General features: G+C 35.3%; 3 protein-coding genes and 1 long non-coding RNA gene across 8 annotated transcripts in view; 1 reads left to right on the top strand and 3 right to left on the bottom strand.

The window, feature by feature from the left end:
- The window catches only part of LOC119067801 (integrin alpha-PS1), a 42,440-nt gene extending 29,336 nt beyond the window's left edge, over positions 1–13,104 (bottom strand). For 2 of the 5 annotated variants that reach the window (XM_037170948.1, XM_037170951.1), the window contains exons 1-3: positions 12,811–13,040; positions 8,402–8,626; positions 4,098–4,225 (exon numbers count right to left, since the gene is read on the bottom strand). In XM_037170948.1, the coding sequence (XP_037026843.1) occupies positions 4,098–4,225; positions 8,402–8,586 (313 nt within the window). In that variant the 5' untranslated portion in view covers positions 8,587–8,626; positions 12,811–13,040. Of the gene's footprint in view, positions 1–4,097; positions 4,226–8,401; positions 8,627–12,810 lie in introns of all 5 variants that reach the window. The other 3 variants (XM_037170952.1, XM_037170949.1, XM_037170950.1) reach the window with 3 other exon arrangements.
- Positions 1–24,608, top strand: part of LOC119067805 — a 25,848-nt gene extending 1,240 nt beyond the window's left edge. The window contains exons 2-5 of the long non-coding RNA XR_005086050.1: positions 2,979–2,980; positions 12,120–12,134; positions 14,428–14,431; positions 24,598–24,608. This is a non-coding gene — a long non-coding RNA (uncharacterized LOC119067805). The remainder of the gene's footprint in view (positions 1–2,978; positions 2,981–12,119; positions 12,135–14,427; positions 14,432–24,597) is intronic.
- Positions 16,344–17,765, bottom strand: LOC119067804 (proteasome activator complex subunit 3). The gene is made up of 3 exons (XM_037170954.1): positions 17,540–17,765; positions 16,738–17,313; positions 16,344–16,677 (listed from the first exon to the last, which is right to left on the bottom strand). The coding sequence occupies exons 1-3, from the start codon at positions 17,558–17,560 to the stop codon at positions 16,534–16,536; spliced, it is 741 nt and encodes a 246-aa protein (XP_037026849.1). The 5' UTR covers positions 17,561–17,765; the 3' UTR covers positions 16,344–16,533.
- On the bottom strand, positions 21,484–27,988 carry LOC119067803. Its single transcript, XM_037170953.1, has 6 exons — positions 27,734–27,988; positions 27,556–27,673; positions 27,254–27,474; positions 25,540–26,037; positions 25,363–25,480; positions 21,484–22,600 (listed from the first exon to the last, which is right to left on the bottom strand). Exons 1-6 carry the CDS (start codon positions 27,829–27,831, stop codon positions 21,497–21,499), a joined length of 2,157 nt encoding a protein of 718 aa, XP_037026848.1. The 5' UTR covers positions 27,832–27,988; the 3' UTR covers positions 21,484–21,496.

Raw genomic sequence — 27,988 nt, 5'->3', positions numbered from 1 at the left:
GTAAGGTAATCGAACACCTAATAAAATTTGGTTGAAAAATGTTTTTAAATTTGGGTCCTTGGACTAAGAAATATGTTTTGCATATAACTCGAGTAAATTCCTAATTTTGGTTTCAATCGGAAGGTAATGAAACACTGAACAGAATGTTGTTGAAAAAAATTAAATTTGGGTCCTAGGGCATTAGGTATCTATGTGTATTTATACTCAATGAATTAAAACTTTAGGTCAATTTGAAATTTCTGCTACGTTTGAAACTAACGTCGTACGGGGCTTCGTAATTGCGCTATGCGCAGTTTCTAAGATGTACATAAATATTTCATGATAATTTAACTTTATAATAGGCTTACGGTCAAAGTAGGGCGACAGACGCAATAGATATACGGGTACGTACGGGGCTCAGTCGCAGCAAACGCTCCGACTGTTCTGATGGCTCGTTTCGAATTCAAATGGTTCATATGACATAAAAATACTCTTAATTTGAAAGCATAATGTAATAATTAAAAACCAAGCGAAAAAGTAGCTAAAACCAAAATTTAGTTTAGCCACCTTATATCACATTTTGATAGTGTGACTGCAGCGCCGTAGTTGTGACAGCTGTATAAACTAAATTAAAATTTGTGGATTCCATTGTTGTGGGATAAAGTGTGGGTTAAATAAGATTAATACCTTTGGAAAACCCGAAAACTATATTTTCTTATTAGTTCCAAACAAGGACGGAATCTACTATTACAGACCCGGATAATCATATTTACAATACAAAACATAAAATATATTTTTACACTCACGGAAAAGTGAAATATGACCTGTTTTCTGATTTAGAACTGGTAGTAGTTTGTGACTGTTTCCACAAAAATTTGGTTTAACAAATGAAAATCTAGATTTTGACTTTCTGTCTTTTTTCTAGATATACGTACGCGAAGTGCAACTAAATGCTGAAATATAGAATATTTTCATTTGGTGAACCAATTTTAACAACACACAATCAGAACCCAGAAAACGGCGTGATAAAAAAAATCATGTCGGTTTTCCATTCTGTATGCATATTACATATTTACATTCAAACAAAATAGTTGTTTTTGCCACAAGTTCTGAAATGGAGTTTTGTCACTAGATGTGAAGTCCATGGGTCAGAAATCTTACATAGCATCCTAGTTATCCTAGGAGAACCCTTGGGATTTTGGGAGAACACTTCACGAAGAGGCCATTTCTATTACATTGCGATGTGCCTATTACAAGGTAGTCCGGACGTGATTTCATATAAAATTTATCAAATTTAACTGGGTTTGATCTATTGATGTATAAAGAAAAGATATGAAGTGTCGAAGAACGTTTTGCAAGAACATATCACACTTTCAACTATAAAAACCGAGGTGTGCACACAAAAGGGCACGCTATGTTTCTAGTGCCTATACCAATCATACGTCGTTCTTTTATATAGTTGTGTGATAAGTTTTGGCAAAACGTTTTTCGACACTGCATAGCTTTTTTTATTATACATTAATGGTTTGGTCAAATGGAAAATCTACTAATTACAAGAAATGTGATTTTGGTTTACTTTTCTGAAGCAGCCGAGTTTTTGGTTGGTTGGATGCGTGCGACAAATACTCCTCAGACCTTGAGCTACATTATGGAACAGTAACAGTAACTCGTAATGAAGCAAGGATTCGATGGGTATCATATCATACTCTTCAAAAATCCGGATACGTTGAATTTATCCTCCATACAAATTGTTCGACTCTTAATTTTTAAGACAATTTTGCTACATTCAATTTAGTATGGGAGAACGCTGTGAACTTACTAGTAGAGCACTTGTTTGATTTCTGTCCCATGGCGAAGTCGTCTAATCACATCGTGTGACAAAAACACCCAATTTTGCAACGTGTTGCAACGTTTTCTCAAACAAGCTGCGAAAAGTGACTTTATCTCCTGCAAGCTGATATTTCATACATTACGCGTTTCTGCATAGAAACACAAACACATACATAACCACAGCCTATACGATTGGATAATTCACACATAACCCACCTAGGGTAAATTTACTTTCCATCTACATATTTGAAAAAAAAAATAAAAAATCGCCGACCAGCAGCATATCAACCAAACATGCTGACCACTACGCCAACAAATCACATAACGCGATGCAATTGGTGTCGGTAGTGGTTCGTTCGTCACTTCTACATCGATCAAATAATCAGAGTAGTCGGAATGATGTGATTTGAACGAAATGTTGAGGTGGATAGTATATGTGTGCGAGTAAGTAAATAAAAGATTCTCTGTATGATGTTTTTTTTGTTGTGAATGCGTTTTAAAACAACATGCTTAATTAATTAATTTTAAATCCAAATTTTTGTGGTTATTTCGCTAATGTATGAAATATCAGCTTGCAGGAGATAAAACATTGTTCTACCTTGGTGTATATTTCTCGAATCACTTCTTATGTACAATTGTATATACACTCGCTGGCGCTCGTTATATACAATTGTACATACGAAGTTATTCTCGAAATATACACCAAGGTAGAAAATGTTCTATTACTGCACATATCTCAAGGTGGATTAATTTTAAATCCAATAAGACCCTATCTGCCCCGTAAGTACACGCAATTACCTTTTTAATGGCACCGCACACGGCTCGTGTAAATGAGAAATTTCTTTAAGAAATGTTTGTTTTCGGTTTTTAATCACTTGACACTAGCCACACAAGCTTCGAAGAATTTTTTGAAGTTGGTTTTGGCTTCTTAGGCACATATAAAAGTTTCCACTGGAAAATGCGATTTCGGTCGGCTGTTTTTCAGAACAATCCCTCAAATACTTCTAAAAATTTAGTTTTGCGTCAGTTCTGCAATAATTGACACAGTTTTGTTGAAAATGGCCTTTTTCTTCAAATGATTTAGTATAGTTATGTTAAACGTGTGCAATTCAAACTTTCGGTCGTATCGAAATTCATAAACTCCTCTGTGTATCGATTAATTAATTAAGGCGTCGTCTGCCTGTGACCATCAATTTCTTTTTGTCACTAGTGACAAAACGTAACTCATTTTTTTTTCACTGGTGAAAAAACGTAATTCCTTTTTGTTTTTAACTAGTGACAAAAGGTAAGTCCTACATCACCCAAATCATACATGAAAAAGTTCACTTTCCGCAGCTCAGTTGCAGAAATTCATTTCAGTTCTGCATTTGATGTGAATGTAAGACTCCATTCCATAGCCGAATGCTTATTTTTATTGTCTTAAATGCTTTTGGTATGCGAAATCATAGTGAGAGAAAAGTTTTGCATGAAAGAATGACCATCTCATACATCAAATACATAGATAGAAGGAAATATTTCACTTCACTGTGTGACTCAGAAATGACAAATTTTTGCAATCGTCTAAGAAAGCACAACGTGTTCAGCGTGTGCATAACAAAATGCTTGCTTGCCTGCTGCGATAAAATAGTGCGTAGCGTAACGAATTTTACAATAGTCATTTACGTCACATGGACAAGTTCCTAAAGTACTTTTTCATTACACCAACTACGAAAATTGTAATGTTCGCTAATTTGTATGCTTGCTAACCGAAAGTAGAAAAACGTCGATTCGGGGGCGAAGATTAGAAAATTAGAGTTTAAGTTTGAATTTTGTCGAGATGTAGTCGACTTTTCATTTTTATCCCGAGGTCTGTAATAGATATTACATGCTGAGGGCGTTGAAAGTAGTGCGGTTGTCACACTCATTTAACATGTAAAAAAATATCCAATACTCGCATCGCTTTGATTACACTACAAAAAGACTTCGGATCTCTTAATACCTCTATTGAAGCAAACATCGGCTATTACCCCAAGTAAAAAAAAAAGTTCTAACAAATGTCTCAATCTTTCGACGTCAGATCTCAAATCTCATTGAGTCAAAAAAGACAATATATTTCGAGACTTCAAATATCTCCTTTTAGAATTTGAGATATCTCACCTCAATTTTTTTTTTCACTCGGGACATGTTATGGTCGTCGAAAGTTCACGGTAATTTTAACAATAACAATCTACGAATTGCCGGCATGTAAAGGCATCGCATTATTGGGTTAGATTTATTACATTTGAAGTAAATTAGCTATACACACTTACATCGTCTTCCATCTGTTATTACTTGTTCACAATCTCCAGACGACTGAGTGACAGGACATCTGTACAGCGCACCAGATCGATTTGTCTTTGGTTGGAGGTTTTGTCCAAGTGGTGCGCCCACCAATAACCTGGAACAAAAATTCGTTTATTGTTTACTAATAACAAATGTCAAAGGTTGTATACAGGCATGAATGCTGCCGAGTTCCAGTCGCCGTTAAAACCGGCTCACACTCGACACACACAAGGTTTTTTTTCTCTACAATGTTTAGAATAACAACAAGAACCTACTCCAAAAATTTGAAGAAATTCTAATGAAGCGTTGTTTTTCACACTGTAAAGGAAATCTCGGTTGGCCTGTAGAGGCGCCACAATTTTTTTCAGTATTTCATTCTTTGCGCTCTACTTTCTACATGAAATGTCATCGCTCTGAAGTTCGTTCACAAAAAACTAGAGCGCTGACATTAGTAGTTTTATGACGAAATGCACTAGAAATGTAATAGAATTCTAAAAAAAATTATTACAGTGTGCTAGTTTCCAAACAGAAATTCCCTATTCCCGTTATCACAAAACATATTTTAACTGTTTTCATTAATATTTGTGGTGTTAATTATTGCTTAACGTATTGGAACTGACTCATCGTAGCCTAGAAGCTCCGATTACATGTAGTTTTATGATAAATCGATAAACCTACAGATTTATTCAAATAAAAAATCAACGCCACGATAACATAACCTCTACCGTGCGGTACGAAAAGATAATTGTCATAGAAAAGTCACGTTCATCCGCTGTGGATGATGATTACCCTGACTATCAGTGTGTCCACAAGTTGTTCCTGCAACTATGAAATCATCACTTATGCACCGAACCATCCCAGGATCTCCCGGTGGTCATTGCTATCAAAACAATCGTCGTGTTCATACGCAATTAAATTGTCCGAGTGACGACATTGATTATTTGGCTTCAGACGTCATCGTATCACATTTTATGGAACATGGCCCGGCAAACTCAATAATAAATCGTCTACCCTCCCGGTGAACAACCGAACCTTTCCAGAAGGTATGTATTCTGATGATTATAACAGCCACAGCCGTCATTACGATTACGACATAAACGCAAGTCTCGACACAAGTCCAAAGATAAACGAAAACAATTATTTGGAATTATCGATGAGCGCTCAGCTCATACAATGGAATTAGCTTCTGTTAATATTTTCTGTTTTTGTTTTTAATGTGAATTAATTTATGTTTGAAGCTAGAATTGTCTTATGTTGTTGTGTTAGCTGTAGGGATTTCAAACCGGTTTAAACCGAACCGGTTAACTGGGCAATTTTAGCCAAATCGAAACCGCGGTTTTTAGGCATAAAAACCGGGGTTTTCGGTTTTTAAAAGTCGCTTCGAAAGTCCAAAATTTATTTAAAAAAGTACTGTGGCAAGCTTGTGTTTTCTGCCTATGTCGTATTATTATAGTTATCCTTGTTTCCTAATTATGACATGAGCAATGTGTGATATGAGGTGCAAAACATTAGTCTCGGAATTTTGACATTTTTAATGATTTCAAAATAAACATAAAAAACTTCAAAAAATCGAAGCCGGCGTTGTGGTCCTTGCACATGACATGTGGAATGTGTAGTAGATAAATAGAAGCACCGAAGGCACGAATAAGGCAGAAAACAGAAGTTAGTGACAGTACTCATTCATGGTAGACAAATGGTAGTCGCAACATCAAAAACGTTATTAAACACAAGATGGCTGTGTTTGAGGACCGAATTTAGGGACCGTTTATCAGCATTTACTTAAATGTTGACAGTGTTGACACTGAAGGAACATTTTCGAATGCTGGACTTTTATGTACAAAATTAGGTTCTAGATTAAGTGATACGAAAATTGGTTTATCTTCGAGGAGGAGGGTTGTATCCTGCGCCGAAGTCAAGAGATGCAATCCTCCGAAATTATAAACTAGTTTTTCTGCAGAAACTTAAGATATTTGGCGCGTGCTATTTGCACTTAAGTGCAATTAGTCTTCTTTTACACTATTTGCACTTAAGTGCAATTAGTCTTCTAATACACTATTTGCACTTAAGTTAAATTAGGAAAAAGACTATTTGACCTTCCAGAGGTTAGCAGTCGCTATGGAACACGATTTTGCGCAGCGCCTCTGGAAGGTCAAATAGTCTTTTTCCTAATTTAACTTAAGTGCAAATAGTGTATTAGAACATTATAATTAACTTCAATTTAAGTATGGGAAAAAAATCAACTTATTAATGCACATTGCACATGACCGAAAAGTACGTATCCTTACGATTCTCTCTATTGACCATAATTGCTGATCCGAGAAGAGACTATTCGCACATTGTGCCTCTTCTTCACTATTCGCACTTTTTGAGGAAGTAGCCTTTTGTCAAGGTCGAACAAAATAACCTAATGTCAAAATGTTGGCTCAAAACCGTTTAAAAAAATTGTTACAAAATTTTTTGAGATAACATCGGCGAGGTAAAATTCGAGGACGTCACTTATCACCACTGGGAAGCTGCTTTCACTTACTTCACTCACCCAACCTGATCAACCCAAAGCTATTCTTTTCGTGACGTAATTTGCAGTAACTCTTAATGTAGTAATTTCGGCATCGTTAGAGATTTAGTGGGAACATCTCGAAATGTCGAAATTTAGCTAAAACCAAACAAACATTTTTTGGTCATATCTCCCCGAGACTTTATGCCTTTAATGACCTCATATTGGTGTCAAACTACGCGTCTTTTCACAAATTAGCTAAAAAAATGCACACACTTTAATGGTGGTATCTCCCTGAGAATTTGGGCCACTGACCTAACACTACGCGTCTGGCCAACAGCTTTCAGGGAAAAAAAGTTTACCGAAATCTGTTAACATATGGTGAAAATATTTCGAAAAGTCACAAATTAGCTGGAATATCCGCTTCAATTTGTAGAAGGATGATTTCAGTTGATCAAACAGACACCTTCCTAATACAATTTGTAGAAGGATGAATTCAGTAGGAACAAGCCAAAATCCTTTCTTAACAGTTTGTAGAAGGATGAATTCAGTTGGAACAAACCAAACAACATCCCTACGCAGTAGTAGATGGAGAAGGACGAATTCGGTAGGACCAAACAAAACTCTTTCATTGCAAAGTTTGTATAAGGATGAATTCAGTAGGAACAAGCCAAAATCCTTCCTTAACAGTTTGTACAAGTCTGAATTCAGTTATAACAAACCAAACTACACCCTTACTCAGCATGTGGATGGAGAAGGACGAATTCGGTAAGACCAAACAAAACTCTTTTATTGCAAAGTTTGTAGAAGGATGAATTTAGTTGTATTAAAGAAAACTCCTCCCTCACACAATCTGTAGAAGGATGAATTAGGAACAAAACAAACACCTCAACCATACGATTCATAAAAGGTTAATATAAGCTGACTATTTGATCTAATTAATATTCTGATATAAAGACTGAATGAATACATTAATAATATTTGGTTTCGAAAGCTACCATTACGTAATTTTTCTGACAAGATCATTTTCTGGTCATTTATATCATCATCTCTCCATATATTTTCAGTTTCTGAGCGAATTCTGTCCTAAAAATAATATCTGGATTCATGTTTTTTACCTTACAGTGTGCGAATAGCGAAGAAGAGGCTATGTAAGCTCTTGTAACCTCTTTACAATAAGATTAAATGAAGAAGTGGATGTCGCCTTCATGAAAATATCGCCTTGAGACCCAGTTATCAAATTAAAATTGGATCAAAAAAGATGAACAATCGATGATTTTAAGTGCAAATAGTCTTCTTTTAAACTGTTTGCACTTAAGTGTAATTAGTGCATTAGAATACTATTTGCACTTAAGAGCAAATAGTGTAAAAAAAGACTATTTGCACTTAAGTGCAAATAGTCACTTCGAAGATATTTTATGTGTCGATGCAAAGATAAGCCCAAATTCCCTCTCCAAACAGATGGTAAACAAATTCATTTCATTTCATTGAATTAAATATGAAATACCGCGCCATAAACGCGAAAAAAGTATTAAAACTGTGAAATTTAGATTTTTTTTTTGATCTTAGGGTTGAAAGAACCGCGGTTAACCGGTTTTCAGTGAAAAAAAAATGAAATCGCGGTTTTTGAATTCGAGTTCGGTTTGCAATCCCTAGTTAGCTATGATAAAACAACATATACGAGTAAATAAATAATCACTTCACACGATGTCATTCATAAAAATTAAATTTATTTTTATGTATGGTTTTTGACTGATATATGGAATTATTCTTTTTATTTTATAAAAACAAACTCACCATCTTGTTCGTTCATCTGGTCCACTTGTATCAACTTCTATATGTGTTGCCACCGAATATCCAAAATATGAATTAAAGTCGCCGTATTTTATTATAGGTAATCGACTTTCTAAATTAAAACAGTTAAATTGTTTCAAATAAAATATTGCTACACAGCACAGGTTCAAAATTTTTGTTGCCAACATGTCTTTCAATGAATTATCTGTTTTCAATTTCTATGCACTTCTAATGTTAAATATTAATTAAGTTTATTTTGTTTTGTTTTGTTTTTTTTTTTTTTTTAAATGGATGTACAGTTAACGTAAGCACTCATTGGGTTTAAAAAATTTATTTACGTAAATAAATTGTAATTATTAAAAAAAATGATCCCCTTCTTAGTCAAGTTCCTTGTGTCAATCCGCTCGCTTAAGGTTTTCTTCTGTCTCCGGCCGATTTATATAAAAAAAATTAAATGTCCAATATCTTAACAGAACAACTTTTTTCAATATTTCGTTTTTTCCTTGAGTAGATTTAGTCATTTAATCAACATTTCGTGGAACAACTTTTTTCTCGTCAAACAAAGTGGCGTCGATATTGGGATTTTCCCGAAAAAAGACGCGGATAACGTTTAAACTTTGAGTTCACCTCACACCGTCAATTCGAAACCGCCTTCTTCAAATGAGAGCTTTCTGGAAAGCTTGAGTCAGTGTTCCACGAAATGTTGGTATCTAATCAGGCAGGCAAAAAGGAAGGACATACCAGGTGTAGTATCTGAAAAGTTCCTCAAAAGATCTGTAATATGGATTTGAAGCAATGATTTAACCTTTTATGAACCCCCTAAGAGGCTGTTGGGGATGAATTATTGGTGGAGAAGTGATTTTCATTTTTATTCTCTCTCCAATGATTTTTTTCTTCATAGTTTGGAGGTCGAGAACTACTACGGTTTTTTCGTCGTTAATTAGTCTTGAGGAGATATACATTGTTTAATTTTTCTAGATTTTTAAAAATTGTGGAACATATCCAACTTTTATATAGAATTTTTGGATATTTTTTTCCACCCCTAAAAAGGGTTCAAAAATTCTGAAAGGAAAAAAAATCTCATATTCACAAAGACATTTTTTGAAATTTTCAGATTTTCACTATTCCAATCCTTTTCAAGTTCTTGATAACAGTTCACTTTACTTTGAAGTGAAGTGAACGCAGCCAAAACGTCAACACCACCTCAGTGTGGAGCAGGCAAGAATAGTATATTTCAACATACCCCAATACACACAAGATGTGTGTGCACGCGCGGGCGAAGCCCAAGCGAAAACACACATCGAGTGTGTATTGGGGTATTTTGAAAGATATTTTTCTGTAATAGTGAGAGTGTGTTGGTGCTTTCCTTCCCAACCGTTACTTTCCTTCTCGACCGTTTACTTTCCCTACCGACCGATTCATATCATAGCTCACCAATACACTCTCACGTATACAGAAAAATATTTTTTTGAAAGTGTTTGATGAGTTCATACAAGTGAACTTAAATGTCTTAAAAAGAGGATTATTATCGCTAACATGTTGGGGAACAACACTTAACTAGGATGTTTATGGACAAAACTACACTTCAAAAACAGTTGGGTAATCTAACCTCAATTTTCACCAACTGGCCGTGTCGACGTTTGCTGGGCTTGAATCAAAGAAGACGACAACCAATTTTATCTTCACTCACAATAATTGGTTTTTGAAGACTCCTGTCTTAATCTCGTCAACCAGGTGACAGAAACAAACAAAACTACACACAAACAGTACGAGACTGAGAAGCTGTCGACATTTTCACACTTACAATGGCTGAACATTTGCTCGCGAATCTCTCTGTCAAGCACTTCGAACCAGTATCTGCCACCAAGCCATCGTCGAACAAAGATTTTGTTTTTGGATATTTTGACCGAACGAATTCAAAATCGCTTCACCTTACAATCCACATTACCACTTACGAAGGATTTTGTTGGAAAATTTTGGCCCTGCTATGCCCTTTCGAAGAAAGTTGTGCCGTTCGGTAGTAGTTTAACTTTTAATATTTTCATACAATCGCTGAAACGAACTGGTGTGCATACGTTATTTTGCACCAGCTGGTCCCATTTGGAAGTGGATGTGAAAAAATAACGAATACTGACGGCTGTGATATTGTATGCATTTTTTCTCAGTAAACATTTTTACTATACTAGTGATGAGGATTTTCCCTCACCGGTGAAAACCATTCGCTCGTAAAGTAAAATAGCATTCAGTCAGAGGCAGTGGAATTTCATCAAGAATTTACTTCAGCTGTTTGTCAATCAAAACTGTTTATACTTGTTTAGATGTTTACTAGTACCTGGCTTTGCTCGGAATTCTTTTAACAACAAAATATTTAAATATTTTTACAGTCAAAGGCAGTGAAATTTCATCATGAATTTGCTTCAGCTGTTTTTCAGTTGATCCAAACATACAATAAAAACTGTTTGTATGGTTGAAGCGGCTACACTCACGTGCGTGGTAGTGGAAAACCTTATGATTATTTATTTAGGGTATGGTGATTACAGAGTCATCATAGCGAAATCGAACAATTGTAACTAAGACAAAAATTCACAATTAAAGATCACATACAAAAAAAAGTATCACAGTAAGCTTCGTCAAGTAGGTTAGATCGTCTTTCACAGATTCAACTTTCCGAGTCAGTTCAAAGCTTCCGGAGACAAATAGAGAACCATTTCAATGTCTTCAAAAATATTTTCACTCGTCAAAATAAAATTTTACCCAAAAAATTATTTCACTAATCAAAATAATTTCATGTGTCAAAAATTTGCAAGAATTCCAAAAAAAGTTTCCACGTTTAAGAAACGCAAACGTAAACAATAAAAAAAAATCATGCGTCAAATAACGCATGAAAGCGAAAATGTTTTCGAGCGTTACTCATTAGTCGGTATGCCAAGTTTCAAGTCTATAGGACTTTCCGTCTGGGCTTCTATAGACAGACAAATAAACAAACATTAAACTTTATATTATAGATAGATATGCGGTTGAAGCTGCTACACGCACGCGCGAGGTTATGGTAAAGCAATATAAAGAGTTTTGATTGTTTGTGTGGATCAGCTGAATAACAGCTGAAGCAAATTTATGCTGAAATTTCGCTGCCTCTAACTGTACTATTGGTGGTCTGATTGTGCTATATCAGTGAAGTAACTTGATATCTCGTATCACGATGAGTAAAAAGATCGCTGAAGCTCTTTCATCTGGGTACGAGATATATCATTACTTCACTGATAATTTACTGTTATCGCACATGTGTAACTACTAGTTTTCTGAGACAAAATCCAAAAAAAAAAACATTCGATATCAACGCTGTCAGAGTCTGTGGTTTAGAATGATGCAGTATCAGTAGTATATACAAAATCCTAACGAAAAGTATGGCACCAGCGTGTTAGAACTTCTTAAATAAATTATATCGGTCGAGGTGACACGTTCAGCTTCCATGCTCAAAAAAGTTGCTTATAAAATCGCGGATAAGTCCAAAGCTAATTGCGCAACAAGCGTTATTTTCTTGACTTAAAGTGAACTGTGTTTTGTGGTACCAAATTATTTTACTATTCTTCAGCAGACCTAATTAAACAGCCTCGAATCCAAAAATAGGCCCTGATTGGAACTCTACTTGAGAACAACCCTTATGCTTCTTTTAACAATTTTTAAATTATTTGCGTTATCATCGATTCAATATTAGCATGAGATTTAATAAAAAAAAGTCAAGATCGGGCCGGGTCAGCTTGGATCGAACTTCGAAAATTATATTCGGGCTGATCATAGGGCCTTCTGTCGGATTTCAGACAAACCTTGGTCCGCACAGCTCTTGTCTGTGTATTTTTTTTATTCGCACAAATTCACAAATTTTTTCGCTCTATACATTCTCCGTATGGGTCTTTTTTTACGCTTTAAATGTATGAAGTGGGCTCTTGAGTTTCATTTCAATAATTTTTCAAACGAAAAAATATTCACGCGAGTATTCACGGCATTGTAAATATGAGGCATTTCAATGTTGTTTGGCGTGATATTTTTTTCATTAGAAAAATTAATCTGTTATTATTCCGCAATATGAAAATTGACTTCGAAATGGTTTATTAAGTCATTTTCAATAATTTCTTTCAAAACCATTAATTTTGTAAACAGTTTCAAATGGACATTTTTCTGTCAAACATTTAAAACAAATGGCGACTTTTCAATAGTCACACTGTTGGAATTGATATGATAATCTTGGGTGTGTACAAACAGTGAATTAACAGCATACAAATAAAATTGAAATCATTATTTGTATAGGGACATAACGTCCATTTCTAAGTTTAATCCGTTTCCTATGTATTGTTTTTTGGTCACTGCAGGTAACGAAGAACATAAAAACTTCTATACAAACACGATTTAAATACCTCTGCATGTTATCACTCAAATTTTTCGATTAAGCCGTTTATATTTTTTTAGCAATAGTAAGAAAACTTGAACGTCGCTGCTCACAAACAATTTGTTGAAAATATATTTGAACACATTAAAAAACTGAATTCGAATTTATTCCATTTTCTATAAATCTAAGTTAAAAAAATGTCACATACAACGAACAATCTAAATGTTGATACTTGACAGCGTCGCAGATGACGTCATGAGTGCATCGGCTCTTCTTCTTTCATTATTATGTTTTGTTAGAGTGTGCCATCGTGTTGCTTTTTCTTCATCTTTCCGTCAGAGAAACGGTAACAGGTGGCGCTGCGTTGACACCATAGTATGGTCGTCCAAAGAGCCAGTTGTCCATAAAAGTCATGTATCCTGAAACTACAATACTGCCGTAATTTGCATAAGATACAAGTGTCAAAAATAAACACAAGGAGCCCTTCACAAATTACGTACGTGGTAAATAATAACAATAAGTGTTCGTCTATTGTTTCAAAAAATGTGTTCTAGTCTGAATATTTACTTCAAACTTTAGAATGCATTGCCGTCATGTGCTGCAAGCAATGACGCAGCAATTTGTTTAAGGTTTTGCCTCCTCAAACAAAAGATGTATTGAAGGTGGCAGCCACTGCTGTCACTCCGTCGTATGCTTCATTGTTAGTATTTTTTTTACAAATCACTAAAAGGCTGTATGTATACTTGGGGAGATCATGCAGATGCAGATAAATTTGACAACTTCATTCGCCTAGTCGGTTGGCCTGTAGAGGCGCCACATTTTTTTATAGTACTTCATTCTCATTGTACTATTTTTTCGTGTAACAACTTCACATTGATTCATTCCCATGAAATGTCACTGCAGTGAAGTTTGTTCATGAAAAAATAATTCAGTGACAGCAGAATTTTGATGAAGAAAAGTACTAAATTGTAATAGATTTTACCCTTAGTTTCTAAACTCCATTCTCCTATAGTAGATGAATTCTTTTTTATGCGTTCCAGCGTATCTTATAGCATAGTTTGACCACTTTGTTCGTTTGGTCTTTTTTATCCCCTGAACTTTTCCAATAATAAAAATACATATTGCTAAGGCAAAAATTCGTGCATCATACAAAATCGTTCTGACGATGATTGTAGGTTGTTCCGTATCGATTTCTGATTCTAAATTGATGTGGGGCAATGACGGCAGCTCAATCAACCCGTGAGAAGCCGGTATGTCACTTTTTTTCTATGATTTTTCATTCGTAGGCGAGAAGAGATATCAATGTACTTCCAACGGAGAAATTATAGAAGAAAGGTCCAAATTTGTTTTGGTGCAATTTATTTTTTGACATTTGAATCCAAAATGGCGGAAAAAATTGTTCAAAGTCGAAAAAAAAAATTTTTCTCAAAGGAAAATCCCTGAAATTCGCAAATACTTTCTTCGGAAGATTTATAGAGAATTTAGAGAGCTACATTTTCTTTTTTTTATTTGTTTAAATCGGAGAGCTCGTTCTGGATATATGTCAGTAACAGTGGAGTCACCACATGTTTTTCCAATATTCTACATGTAAAAATACAACGAAATTATTATTCGTTTAGAATTATTCATGACTATCGGCTTAAAGTTGTGTTTTATGTAAATTTCAGTAACTCGAGGTGTAGCCCAGTTTAATAATTACACGGTAACATGCTCCCAGCTCTAGAACCTAAGGATTTTGCAGGGTTTCTGAGGCTTTTTTTCGATTCTCTTCAGTATTTGTTGAACTATTGAGGTGGAAGTAGGTCGATGGGGGACTGAAGTTTCAATAATTTCGATAGACAACATAATTCTAAGCAAAAAATTATTCCACACTATCGTAAAATTATAAGCATTTATATTTTTTATCTATCTAGAACGATAATCTCGAGTTTATCTCCCTAGGGAGTTTTTACTTATCTCGATATATCTTTTCTCGACAGATAAAATATGGTATGCACCTATTGCCAGACTGTTATTTTGACGTGTAGGCATTATTGCCCACGCCTTCGGCTCTGGCAATAATGTCCTACACGTCAAAATAACAATCTTGGCAACAGGTACATAATATATATATAATTAATTGTTTTTTGATTTTCAAAGATCAGTCAAACATAAAAAGACAATACTTCTATAATATATTATATGCCTCTCTTTTCTTCTCATATCATTTTTTCTCAATTCTCTCACGAAAAAGGTTTGCTTTTTGGTTGAATTTGGGTCGTAATTGCAATATAAATTAAAAGTATAAAACTTGAAAATTCGGCAATAGTGTAGAACATTTTTTTGTTTACAATAACATTCTTAATCTAAATACAAAAAAATGTCAAAAGTTCAACGTCCCATTCCCAAAATTATGTTACTGCACGTGGTCACCAAGCTCGAGAAAGTAAGTATTCTGGATGATTTCTGAGGTTATATTGGGTTCCTATCTGGAGTATATGGATTATTGAGGTGAAATTATGTTAGTTCCTAAAATTCCACCACTTTACATGACTCTGGGTTTCCTTCTGGACTTTTGGAATCATTGAGATGGTAGTAAGCTGGTTCCGGTAAGCATGTCGTGGATAAAGAAGACAGTGGCATTCGTACGCCGTCTTACTAATGGCTGAAGTGATGATTCAATTGAAACAAAAATTGAAACAACTAAAAATCAGGAATATTTTTGCATAAATTCGTCGTAGGTTCGAAAGCGAGGAAGAAGAAGTAAGACGTGGAATTCGAAGCAGACGGTTGGGCCTCTACCGCAGGGGCAAAGCATTTGCCTATGATTATGGATGACGAATGAACAAAAAAATGTTTGTCTTTTTGTTCGTGTACACGATAAATTGAAGAGATTCCAACCGATTTTGAAAATTCTTTTTTTTCCTGGTAGGTATTGATAATTATTTGGAATCTAATGAAAGGAGCTGTTACACATCAAAATCGGGTAATATTTGGCCGAGATATTGAATTTCAAAATCTTGGTTTGTGTATATAAGCCAAATTTCGTATTTTCAGATGACTCTAATTTTCTACGTTCCTATGAAAAAGCATGATTTCGTAACTCCTAAACGTTTCTGTAGATTTTCCTGCTTCTTCGGTAGTATACGATGTGATTATAAACCTACACATCTAGTGACAAAGACGCGTTAAAATATCGCGATTTCGTTGCGTGATTAACCAGTGTGAATCGCTCAACTATTGCTAATTGGAGTGGAAAATTTAACTGAGTTTTACTGTTCTATTCTCTTATTTTATCAATAGACTAAAGAATCATTAGACAGTACCAATAAACATCACTAGTAAATATGACGTTTTGCGTTTTGTAAAGTTGTTAAAGAGTAACAGCGAAATTTTATTTTCGGCTACATTTGCGAATGTTGGTTCAGCAGTACTGTTTTGTCATAACGGACCCAATATTTTTTTATGCAGATCGAAAATTCGACGACAGTTCGCTCAAAAAAAGAATGATTCACTCCGAACTTGCATGCACGAAAAGTTGAAAAAATTGAAGTTTTGTGTTTCATAAATAAATAAAAACGATTGTAATCGACCACAAATCAAGTTTTTCGTTATAACTGTTTGTTTTTTCTCAGAATTTAATCAAGAACAAATTAAAATGTCTTTACTCTCTTACAATGACAATAAAGGCGTTGATGTTGTTATTAACATTAGTTCTCTAAAATTATATATTAAAAATTGTAATGAGACTGAACTGAAAAATGAAAAGTCCTCAGTAGAGACTTTCGGCATTTGATGATCTTGGTTTCTTCAACTTTTCCAAATTTTTAATGACAATGTCATGCAGCGAAGAATAACGATTGCGTACTTCACACATCACCAACCAGAGACTTAAAAATTCTTTTTCGTCGAGCTCCTACAAAGAAATGCAAAACAAAATTAGTAAGCGACAATGATTTAAACATGTTATTTTCACCTGAACAGCTCGTCGATAATCCTCAATATGTGGATATTTCGCTACTTTCGACACGACTTTTGCTCGCGATATGAAATATCTCGATATTTGATCAAAAAATGCAGCTGCTTCCGTCTCCACTGATTGGATTTCAGCTAACGTGTCTTCCTGGATCGATACACCGAAATTGTTGCCGTCTTCAATCTTTGGGATCATGAACGATATCCACATCTTTAAAAGATTTGAGTCTTCCACCAATTTCCGAATCACTGGCTTCACCACTTTGATTAATTCACAGATCGGTGCATTGCAATGGACCGTACCAGATGGTAGAGCGAGTACTCTGGTGCCAGATGTGAGAGCAGTTTCTGATAAACGAGTTCGTTTGGTCGGAGGTCCGTCTTCTGTTTCATCGACATGGTTCAAGACAATTGCATCTGGAATTGGAATGTTCACCTGCTGGTACACATCATGAAAATTTCGATCAGCAAACATTTTTGTTTCCAAAATTTCATTCAGTTCAACAATTTTTTCGGGAAATCCTCGGGTAATGAGCACTTCCGCCTTTTTAATCAGTTCATCCTTATATTCCTGGACCTGAAATAGAAGAATGATCTTATTGTTTATAAAAAAAAATCAAATCGTTAGAACGTCTTTAATGCCACGGTAAACATAACCTTAACAAAAAATTTAATCGAATCGAATTTTTACATACAAACTCATTATTTCACAAAACTAATTTATAGTATACGTGTATTTCACAGTTTGCACAGTTTTTGATAGCTCTGAAGAGTAAAAGCATAAAAAAAGTTTTAAAACTCACTTTCTTAATTGTATCTGCCATATGATAAGCTGTATATGTATGGAATTGTAATAAAGACAGAAATCAACAGCCTGCCTGTTTAGTTTTTGTAACCAATGAAGCCGAGTTTTATTGAGTCTTCCGTAAATACTGTCCGGAATGAAATTCAAATTATCCAAAATTAAATTCAAAGCGTGTTTGAGATGTTCGAATAAAAGGAGAGAATAGAGGTGACAGTTAATAATGTCAATTAGTGTCGCCATCTGAAGAAAATTTCCACAAAACATTGCGCCAAAGAAATTATCGTGAGTTCAGTATATTGTGTAGGTGGAAGCACACAGGGTTTTGTAACTAAGTTTTTCTATAGATCATCTTCAAGGCCGTTTGAAATGCCATACACGTTAAGAAATGCCATCCACATTAAAAAAAATCTCATACAAATGAATGAATGAACGAAATATTTAGCGAAATTTAAGTGAGGTTACGTCTGAACGTACCGTATCTTGAAGATAATCTCTAGATCAAGTCCGAGTAACTGTTAACCCGAACACATACAGCTACACCGTCATCCATAGAGAACACTAACCACAACTCTGTGAAAAAACTTTGAATTTTTAAGCTGCCGTTTAAGTCTGTGTTTTGTCCGGATCAACAAAAAAATTAAATTTAATAGATTTCCTAATGTAAATATAGTGTGCCATGAAATGCCATGTATAACCGAATCAGATCAATGAAAGTATAAACCAGGTATGGTCTGTTCATACAAACCGCTCCATACAAAGTTTGACATTCGACCATACCTTGTGTTGACGTTCATTGAATCAGATGTGCGGTGGCAAAAATTTTTCGATACAAACGCCATCTCCTTTCTTCGTTGAAAACAAAAAATGGAATAGAAAGTCGGGCCATCTGTTGTGCGATAGCAACAAAATTTTGTGAAACACTAGTAAATCAAAGTCAACCATTTAAAAAAAAGATGTTTCTGTCACCGAACTTATGTGCTAGGCTGCGTGTCTTAATGGCATTACCTCCACATTCCTCCACACGTCTTTCTCAATGTGGTGTGTCGAAAATGAATTGAGCCTTAATCCGAAAAAATGTTCCGTGCTGTCGGTAACCTGCAAACCTCAACCAATTGATTATCACTACTACGTCGATGACAACAAGATAGAAAAGAAATCATCCAAAATGGATCTGGGTGTCAGACTCAACAGCAAGCACAGTTTCAACGATCATATACGTGAGATCACAAAGAAATGCTATCAACTAACTGGGTTTTTGTTCCGGTCTACGCAGCAGTTTAAGCGACCAGCGAGTCTCATCAAGCTCTACTACGCTTATGTACGCAGTAGGTTGCAAGGCTGTAAACTTTGGGGAGTTTACAGCCTTGGTAGGTTGGAGTACTACAGCACTGTCTGGAATCCATATTATCATAAATCAGGCGTCGCACTTGTCCGAAATGTCCGAAATTTTAAACATTTGTCCGAAATGGCCGAAATGTCCGAAATTTTCTTCAAGATTTGACCGGAATGACATATTGAAATTTATAAAACCGCATATACAAAAAAAAAATCGCCTGCGGCGCGCTACACAAAATTTGTAATTGTACTTTCAATCTACCAATATTTTCTACCGAACTTTTCATCGCAATGAATATTTGAATAAATATTTTGCATCAATTTCTGGAAACAGTCACCAGGGGCGGAAATTCTACCAAGTTCTTGATTTTAGAAACTACTTCTTTTTTGAAATCTTTTCCTTGACGTAAAAGTATGCCACAATGAGAAAATTTCTGGATCTAAATAAGTTTTGCTCGCTTCGCTCGCTCTTGTTATTTCACATTTTTTTCAGTGACTAATAAGTGACTCCCTTAATAATCTTTGACTAAACGAAGCAAACTCTTGCGAAAAATTTCGGAGAAAATATGTTTTGATCAAAGAATTGAAAATCATACATAAAATACGCTTTATGCTTTCGGCAGAAACTATTATCATCCCGGTATGACTGGCTTTTTCACGTTTTCCCCAAAGTTCCTTTTGATAGCCAGTTCGGCACTGGACTATCTTGAATATGTTCAGCCAGGCTTCAGTTAAGTAAAGAATTTAACACTAACTTTTGTAGAAAGCTGTTAGATTTCGGGTCCCCTATTCTGGTCTCACGTTGAGAAAATCTTCTACTTTAAAAAAAAAACTTCAGCAAATTTTGAGTATAACCTGCTCATTTCATTTAAGACCTTGTTTTTTGTTGATTGATTGGTTTCAAATGACTTGAGAGCACCTCGGTTTGCGATTTTTTAGTGAAAATTGAAAAAAACTGTCCGAAATCTTTACAGTAAATGTCCGAAATTTTTATGAAAAATTGTCTGAAATGTGGCAGGCCTGTCATAAATACTGTGAGCAAATAGAAAGAGTCCAACGGAAATTTACGCGAATGCTATATTATAAGTTCAACTGGCCTTAACAAGACTATCCGACTAGACTCAAACGGCTGAAAATGAAATCACTTGAAACTCGGAGACTGGAGTTGGATGAAATGGTTTTGTATAAGATCGTTCATGGTAAAATCGAAACTAATCTATCGTCACGGCTGTGTGTATCTCAACCGCAACGATTCACCCGTCAGAATGCTCATTACCTATTCTACCTACCAACACCCGCGTCGAATATTCAACTTAACTCTCCACTCCACCGTATGCAGAACCATCACAATGTCTATTTCAAGAGTCTGGATATTTTTAATTTGCCGTTTAATCAATTCAAGGCGGCTGTGATGGGATTTTTATCCTGTATTTTTGAAATTTTTGCTTTGTATTTTCTCCTTTGCATTTATTTTTTCCGGTGTTAATTTAATTTTTTTAATTATGCTATCTCGATCATTGTATAATTGGGCGATAGCCTGTACGTTCCTGATCGTTAAATAAATAAATAAACATTATATTTACCTTGAGATTTCCAATGTAAAAAAGGTGAAATTATAATTGTTGCTTGTGTGACATAGGCATAAAAGTGTTTAAACTCATCATTTTACAAGAAAACAATGCAAACCATTCAAACATTTATTTCGATTTTCAAACTTGAACAAAATGCCTGCTCATTTTCGCTGCACATATTTTCAGGTTAGGGCTCTCTGTGGATGATTTTTGACATTTCTAATAACCTTGGACTATACGGTGTTTAAGTAGAGCGAGATGAAAAATCAACTCGGGGTCTGCTGTCATCGATAATACAACCTGACTGCAGACCCCGAGATGGAACAATAGGTTGTGGTTTCGCCATCTCTCCCACTTAAACACTCTATATGTTGATGCACACATTGCAATGTGAAATTTATATCTATACTACGACCCAACTTTTGGGTGGGTCAGGTTCCTTGACTGACTGATCTTCCTAATAGATTTTTTTAATAACAAAAAGGGCCGTTGCAATAGTATCTCCTCTTAAAAAATCTAATTAGGGTGGAAAATAAGCTTGAGAAACTCTGCTTCTTTATAAGGCTTAAAGTGAACAGACTCACGAATCGTAGACAAGTAGCAAAGTTTCACAAACGTCTTTACACCTTAATAAATGTAGTTTGTTTATTAGACAGGGTATTGGTCGTTATAGTGAGTTTCTAGGAACTGTCCTACTCAGTTTTTAATAGGAAGCCATTTCCGATTTCTATTTCTTGTCTTCTTTTCACACGCGGCCAATTTGCAAAAAACGCTTGTACCTGTATGTGTACCTGTTTCACACCAATGGCTCTAACATCTAACTCACGAATCGGTCATCCAATTTCTAGAGAACCGACAGACAAATGCACCCTTTTTACGCTGATTTGTCATCTCTGGGTCAAAACGGGTCAAACAATTTGAATACAATAAGTGGACCATAATAGTATTTTATTATTTATTATTTCATTATTTTACAACTTTGCGTAGGCAAAACACTTTCTCTCGGTCTCGTTTCTTTTTTTAAATATTATAAAACAACCGTTCCAATTTCAGAATATTTTCGAATCACCAAATGTGAAAGAATTAATATTTGATTTACAAATGTTCTGGGCGTGATGTGAAAATTTACTAAAGCCAGAGTGTTTGTCATTCAAATCGAGCCGATGAGTTCCAAACTGATGATAAACTGATTTCGGAACTGACATTAATTGTTTATGGTCATCATAGTTTTTCGAAGGGACCGTGCAGTATTTACCTACAGACTCAGGTTCACATGATGATGAGTTATTCATTAAACGCGTTTGATTTTTCGCATATAATGAAAAACTGTGATTAATTGGAAAATTAATATTCGGTGGATGGTCAGAAATTAGTGTTGGTTCGGAAAAATTAGAAGCAACATCACCAGTAATGGAACTTTCTCTCGAACCACTTGCGTATCCGTTATGAGCTGAACTGGTTCGCGATTCGAATCCAGAACTTTGCGACGATGTGCGTGATATTGGATGAAAAAGAACACCTTGCGGCTGTTTGCGTTTCTGCGGCGAAAGGTTGTTTTTCACAAAGTATCCACCAGCAACCCACGATGTTTTTGTAGCAGAGACGAGTGGTGAACAGTCCTTAAAATTCAGTCGTGCTGGTGTGAGGAGTTGAGATCGATCTCGATCATTTATTAATATTGACGGAGTTGGTGATGAGCAAGTAATTGCATGTTCATGGTTGCGACCGATTCCACTTATTTTCAAATCAGTCAGTTTACTTTGGCAATCGTCTGGTATGAGAAACGGGGAATATAATCGGTCAGTTATCATGTTCTCCGAAATATGTCGATTGCACTGTTGTTGGTACCAAGATGAGTGTCGATCATCGCGTCTGGCTGTGCTATTTAAATCTTGAGATACATCTGGACTTATTGATTTTGTAGTACTGAACGATCTGTTGAAATTTAATAGGTCGTAATCTGTTTTACTAGAAGTTGAACGGCAATAGTCGATTTCATTTGACACAGCTTCATCGTCGGACAAATCCTCGTCGCAGTTTGAAAAAATTCGATGAAAGCTGTTGTTTAAAGGTTGACATTTATATGTCGCCTCTTCGAATAATGTGTAGTTCAATATGATCACGACAACCAGTATGATTACTCCAAAAAATATCTGTAAATGAGAATAATGGAAACGTAAACAATAGTTCGATGCTAATGACACCTTTTTTTTAAATTGGTTGACTATGATTATTGAACGCAAAGAACTTGTAGAGGAAGTTGTGGGGATAGCTTTTGTCAACGGAATTGGAGGTTGTGACTTATTGTTAGTAAAATTTCGAGGTCAGATTTTTTGCAAATTCGGATAGAGGACCTTCTGAAACGTGGAGAAAATATCTTTCCGGAAAAACTTTGTAAAAAGTGGCGCAAGTTCCTGCGTATACTTCCGAATCATTGAATATCGTTGTTGTACTGTTGTGTGTGTAATTCAAAATTGTGACACCACATTGAGATATATTGGGGGTAAACCATTGTGGTTCGTAAAGTTCGTGAGTATAGGCTTCTTCCATCGTAGACTTTTGACATATACTGGGAACATGGCAAAAGTTCACGAAATCGCCATACTAACGAACTTCACGAACCATACAAACCTTATACTCAGACGTCCCACTGATTTTCGGGGTGTCCAACTTAAAACAAGTCGGACATTTTTCTTGAAAAAGTCGGACAGAATCGGACATATTTTCGCTACAAGGTCGGACTAAATCGGACATTTTCTAAGGAAAAGTACATGTATGTTTTCAATAAAGTACAAAATCGGACTATTTCTCATCGACAAACGTCGATAAATCGTACTTATAGATCGAATTTAAAGGCATCAGGAATGAAGTTCATCTAAAAGATAAAAAACACCTCTAGCAAATTTGCTTCGCTGCAACAAATCTCCAATAATCCTGTTTCGGGCTTATATCGCAGGCTTTTTAAAGACTATTTTGGATTTGTGTCTCAACTTTATGGAAATTTAAACAGATGCATGTCAGTTCCTGAAGTCTTATCACTCAATCATGGTTCAACAACCTCCCTGTCGACCTACAACTTATAACTTAGATGTCAGTAGGAATATAACTTATAAATTCGATTGTCTGTCGATTGTAAGTTGATGTTATAAAATTGTAAATGAGAGATTCTTTTGAAAAACAGCCTACCGAATTCGGACGCATTTTCCTGAGTACTTTTTTTGTGTGCCTAGAAAGGTATTCGACCCTAGAGGCCAAAGCCACTTTCAAAAAAATTCTTCGAAGTTTGTGTGGCTGGTGAAAGGTGACCAAAAACCGAAAACTTGCACTTTTTTATAAAAATTTCTCCAGTTACATGAGCCGCACAGTGTCGTGTTGGGTGTCATTAGAAAGGTAATCACACGTACTATTGAGCCGAATATGGACTTATTGGTTTTAAAATTCATCCACACTAAAATATGTGCAGTTGAAGATTTCAACCGAAGGCTTTCACTGTTTTACTGAAATTTCTCCAGGTACACAAAACGTGGGGTATCATTTGAAAGGTAATTTTATGTGCTTTTGAACCAAATAGGGTCTTATGTGGTTTGGATGCATCTACGATGAAATACAAGTTGAAATGTTTAAGTGTCCATATTCATCATAGATGCTTCTAAACCACATAAGACCCTATTTGGCCTAAAAGCACATGCACCTTTCAAATGATACCTCACACGATCATGTACGTTTTGTGTACCTCGAGAAATTTCAGTAAAAACAGTGTAAGTCTTCAGTTGAAAACTTTAATTGCACATATTTCAGTGTCAATAAATTTTAAACCCAATAAGTCCCTATTCGGCTCAATAGTACATGTGATTACCTTTCTAATGACACCCCAACCGACCCTGTACGTCTCGTGTAACTGGAGAAATTTTTGTAAAAAAAGTGCAAGTTTTCGGTTTTTGATCACCTTTCACCAGCCACACAAACTTCGAAGAATTTTTTTGAAAGTAGTTTTGGCCTCTAGGGTCGAATACCTTTCTAGGCACACATAAAAAAGTCCTCTGGAAAATGCGTCCGATTTCGGTAGGCTGTTTTTCAAAGGAATCCATCAAAAATGTAAGTCCACATAGCTAGCCAATACAGTAATATATTTACTGCCTTAATGTTATAGGTACATGTACAATGTGAAAATGTGTAAACAACTAAATGCGAGCGGAGCGAGCGATTTTTTTCTCGTTTACATTAGAAGCATTTAATGTTACTAACAAATTTTATCTTGAAGAAAAAGTCTTATACTTTTGAGGAGAATTATTACTTTTGAGGAGAAGTAGGACAAAGTTGGACAATTTTTGATGAAAAAGTCGGACAAATCGTACAAAGTCGGACAAATGTTGAAAAAATCGGACAAATCGGACATGTGGGACGTCTGCTTATACTAAAAGTGTTCAAGTAAGAAGGTTAATTTGAGTAAAACAATTCCAGACGATACAGCTGCCGATCTAAATGGCGTCGGCTACCGGCTGGACGTAGAGCAATGCAAAGTTAACGAAAAATTTCTTTGTTTTGAGCTCTTTTCGCTCTTTTTATAAAATGTGAAACAATTTGCATTTGTTGCTAAATATTCTCCGTTGAAATAAATGAATCAAAGAGAATTATGACAATGCGAAAGAAGCTGAAAACAAAAGAAATTTTTCGTTAACTTTACATTGCTATGTATATCAAGATTAACACTGAGATTACGTCTACGGGACTATATCGTTCAACTGGCTCAAAACACAGAGAATTGCAACATTAAAGTTTTATGATCCAAAATGATGAATGCCGATAATGAAATCTTCAAATTGTGCATGGTTCAAGAGTAATATCCTTGTGACAGATAGTAGCTGGCTCTTCTTCCAAGTTTAGAAGTTGAAAAGGACGATTTAATTATACTCACTTTTAAAAGGTCTGCAACAAATTCGCTTCCCACATTTCCCGCAATTGTTGGCCACAGCATATTGATGTTCCATAAAAACATAAGTAACAGAGGATACATTCGACCAGTTTTGCGTATTCTAAAACAATTTCAGCATTTTCTAATACCATTTTTGTATGTTCTGAAAATCATGCGTACCTTGATCTGGCTAACACTAACTTTAGTGATAATAAAACGGCCGCGATATTGATGACGAAATCGATTTGGTAATCATTATTGTCGGCAGCAATGTAGGAGTACATCCGTTGAAAATCGATCGTGGAAAAGACAATCGCTGATGAGTACTCGATTACGATAAGTTTTACCGCAGAAATTAATGAAATGATGCTTAATATGTAATGTGTAACGAGTGGTGGGAAAAATGAGTCAACATGGTTCCTCGATAGATGGACACTTTTACTTGAACTGTATATATTCCAAATGGATAGTATAGAAATTGCCATTAAGCACATTCGATTCAAAATTACATGCTTCTTCGAGTCGGTTTTTTTTACATGTCGATCGACCACATTCAAACCCTTTTGTCCAATTTGAGTCAATCTTAACCCGAGTACATTATTCATTATTCGGCTTAAAGTTTTTTTAACAGATCGCTGGCAAGTGTGACACAATTCGTACGATTTTTCTAGTTTTTCCCTGAAATATTGCTACCATTAATATCGATCGTTATCCGTTAGTCTGGGCTGCTATGTCAAAATTTCCGTTTTTTTTTTGTCATTTTAGGATTGAGTTTATAATCCCTACTCTCTCACTGAGCTGCAGATAATTTCAGATTTGTTTTCTTTTCCTTTATTGAAAAATTCAGCTAAATTCTTTTGGGACTCATGAAAAGGTAATAACCCGTTTTTCTCTAAAACTTAAAACGTAGATACCTCCGTCAAAATAAAACGTTTAAAACAAATGTTTTATCAAGAGCTTGGAACAGTCCGGCATATGGAGGATTCCTAAAAAAGTGCCTGAAAAAAACCGATAACTTTGAGACTGATCATCCTGGCCATTTATTAATTAATTTCGACGATTGATGACACTGATCCCAAACAATACGATAGATAGTTGGCCGAGCTCTGTCATGTCAAAAGATCAGGAGCCTCAGAATATGTCCGAATTGACACACTTCGAAGGAGTTCAACTATTTTTACTCTAAAATCACAAGACCATGATGTCTTTGAATGATCTGCAACTATACGATTATTTCTGAGTCTTCCCAGACGCATCTCGAAGCTAGAACTTAACGATTACAAGCGTTCACATCATTTTTTTTTGTATCTTCTTCTGAACTGAGAGAAAGATTAAGGTGTCTAAAAAGGTCAATTCCTAGAATTCCATCACTCCAGAAGCTCTATCTTTTTTCTAGTTCTAGAACTCAGAGATGACGTTTATTTTTATCAGCTTTTTTGATACTCTTCCGAGGTTAGGAGATTTCGGAGATCTCTAGAGGCTAGTTACAAGAATTTCATCAATCTTTAGGGTCCATTTTCTTCCCTGTTCTCGAAATCAAGTTCGACAAACATTTACATCTGTTTTTTTAGCTCTTTTCTGGATACAAGTTTGGGAAAGGCATAAGGTCTATTATACTCAAGGTCACGATTTCATCACTACTGAACGTAAGTTTCTGAAACTGGAATATGAAACTGTAGGGACGGACCTCTTTACCTCCCGCGTTTATTGAATCCAGTTCATTATGACCGGTTCACAAAAAAAAAAAAACAGTTCGGAAACTTTGCCCCCCAATCATATCCAAACGTCAGAATACGTTAATACTAACGTTAATACTAACTAATAATAACGACACCTAACGGGCGATATGACATATAATAGTAGCCCAGACGAAGTAGAAAGTATTGTAACTTACCGAAATTTTTCAATTTCCACGTCAAAGTTCTCTTTTACGATAGGCTCAAATAAAGCTAATTGTTGCACTTTGATTTCCTGATTTCGGTTACAATTTTCACATAAACGATTTCTCTGCGCATCTGAGGCAACATACGAGATTTTACTAATATTGCCAGTCTTATATCTTTTATTCAATTGAATAGTTCGTTGAGCTGGTATGTCACAATTATAATCACCATCCTGAAATGAATTTTTAAATGAATTTGTTTCCACAATAACTTCGAACATATTTTATTGTTGTCGAACTCGTTTGTTTTTCACCTTGTCGAATCCATTGTATTGCGTACAGTGTTCGCAATTCCAGGAGTTAAACTGGCTATAAGGTACGTTTGCATCCTTATTACAAAACCAGCAATTTACTGTAATCGGAAATAATTTTCTGGAAAAGTTGTCAATGTTACTTTTCTTCAAATCTGAATTAGCTGAATCGTATCGTTACCTTATTTTCATGTACAAATTAATTGAGATTATGATAAATATGAAACTAATGGATACAACTGGCACAATGAAGCTCATTCGTTCAATTAAATTGCTCATGTTGAATTAAATTAAGTTGCATTACTCGTATTTCCTCGATATTATAAAGAATTTACTTTCTCGTCAAACTAAACCGGCAAACTATCCGAAATGAAACCGGTACGTATGTATCAGATGAACTGACATTTAACCATCTTTTTTTGGTTAAATCATTCAG

This window comes from Bradysia coprophila (assembly GCF_014529535.1).
Source record: "Bradysia coprophila strain Holo2 chromosome X unlocalized genomic scaffold, BU_Bcop_v1 contig_128, whole genome shotgun sequence".
NCBI lineage: Eukaryota > Metazoa > Arthropoda > Insecta > Diptera > Sciaridae > Bradysia > Bradysia coprophila.
The sequence above is the reverse complement of the archived record's forward strand: the minus strand, read 5'-3'. Positions and strand labels throughout refer to the sequence as shown.

Bases quoted from the DNA above. Each gene is read 5' to 3' on its own strand.
- LOC119067803 (XM_037170953.1), bottom strand. From the start codon at position 27,831: ATGAGCAATTTAATTGAACGAATGAGCTTCATTGTGCCAGTTGTATCC. The intron at 27,674-27,733 runs GTAACGATACGA...CAACTTTTCCAG, and splicing joins AATTTGTACATGAAAATAAG to AAAATTATTTCCGATTACAG. The intron at 25,481-25,539 runs GTACGCATGATT...AAATTGTTTTAG, and splicing joins TTAGTGTTAGCCAGATCAAG to AATACGCAAAACTGGTCGAA.
- LOC119067804 (XM_037170954.1), bottom strand. From the start codon at position 17,560: ATGGCAGATACAATTAAGAAA. The intron at 17,314-17,539 runs GTGAGTTTTAAA...CTTCTATTTCAG, and splicing joins TGGCAGATACAATTAAGAAA to GTCCAGGAATATAAGGATGA. The intron at 16,678-16,737 runs GTGAAAATAACA...ATTTCTTTGTAG, and splicing joins ATTATCGACGAGCTGTTCAG to GAGCTCGACGAAAAAGAATT.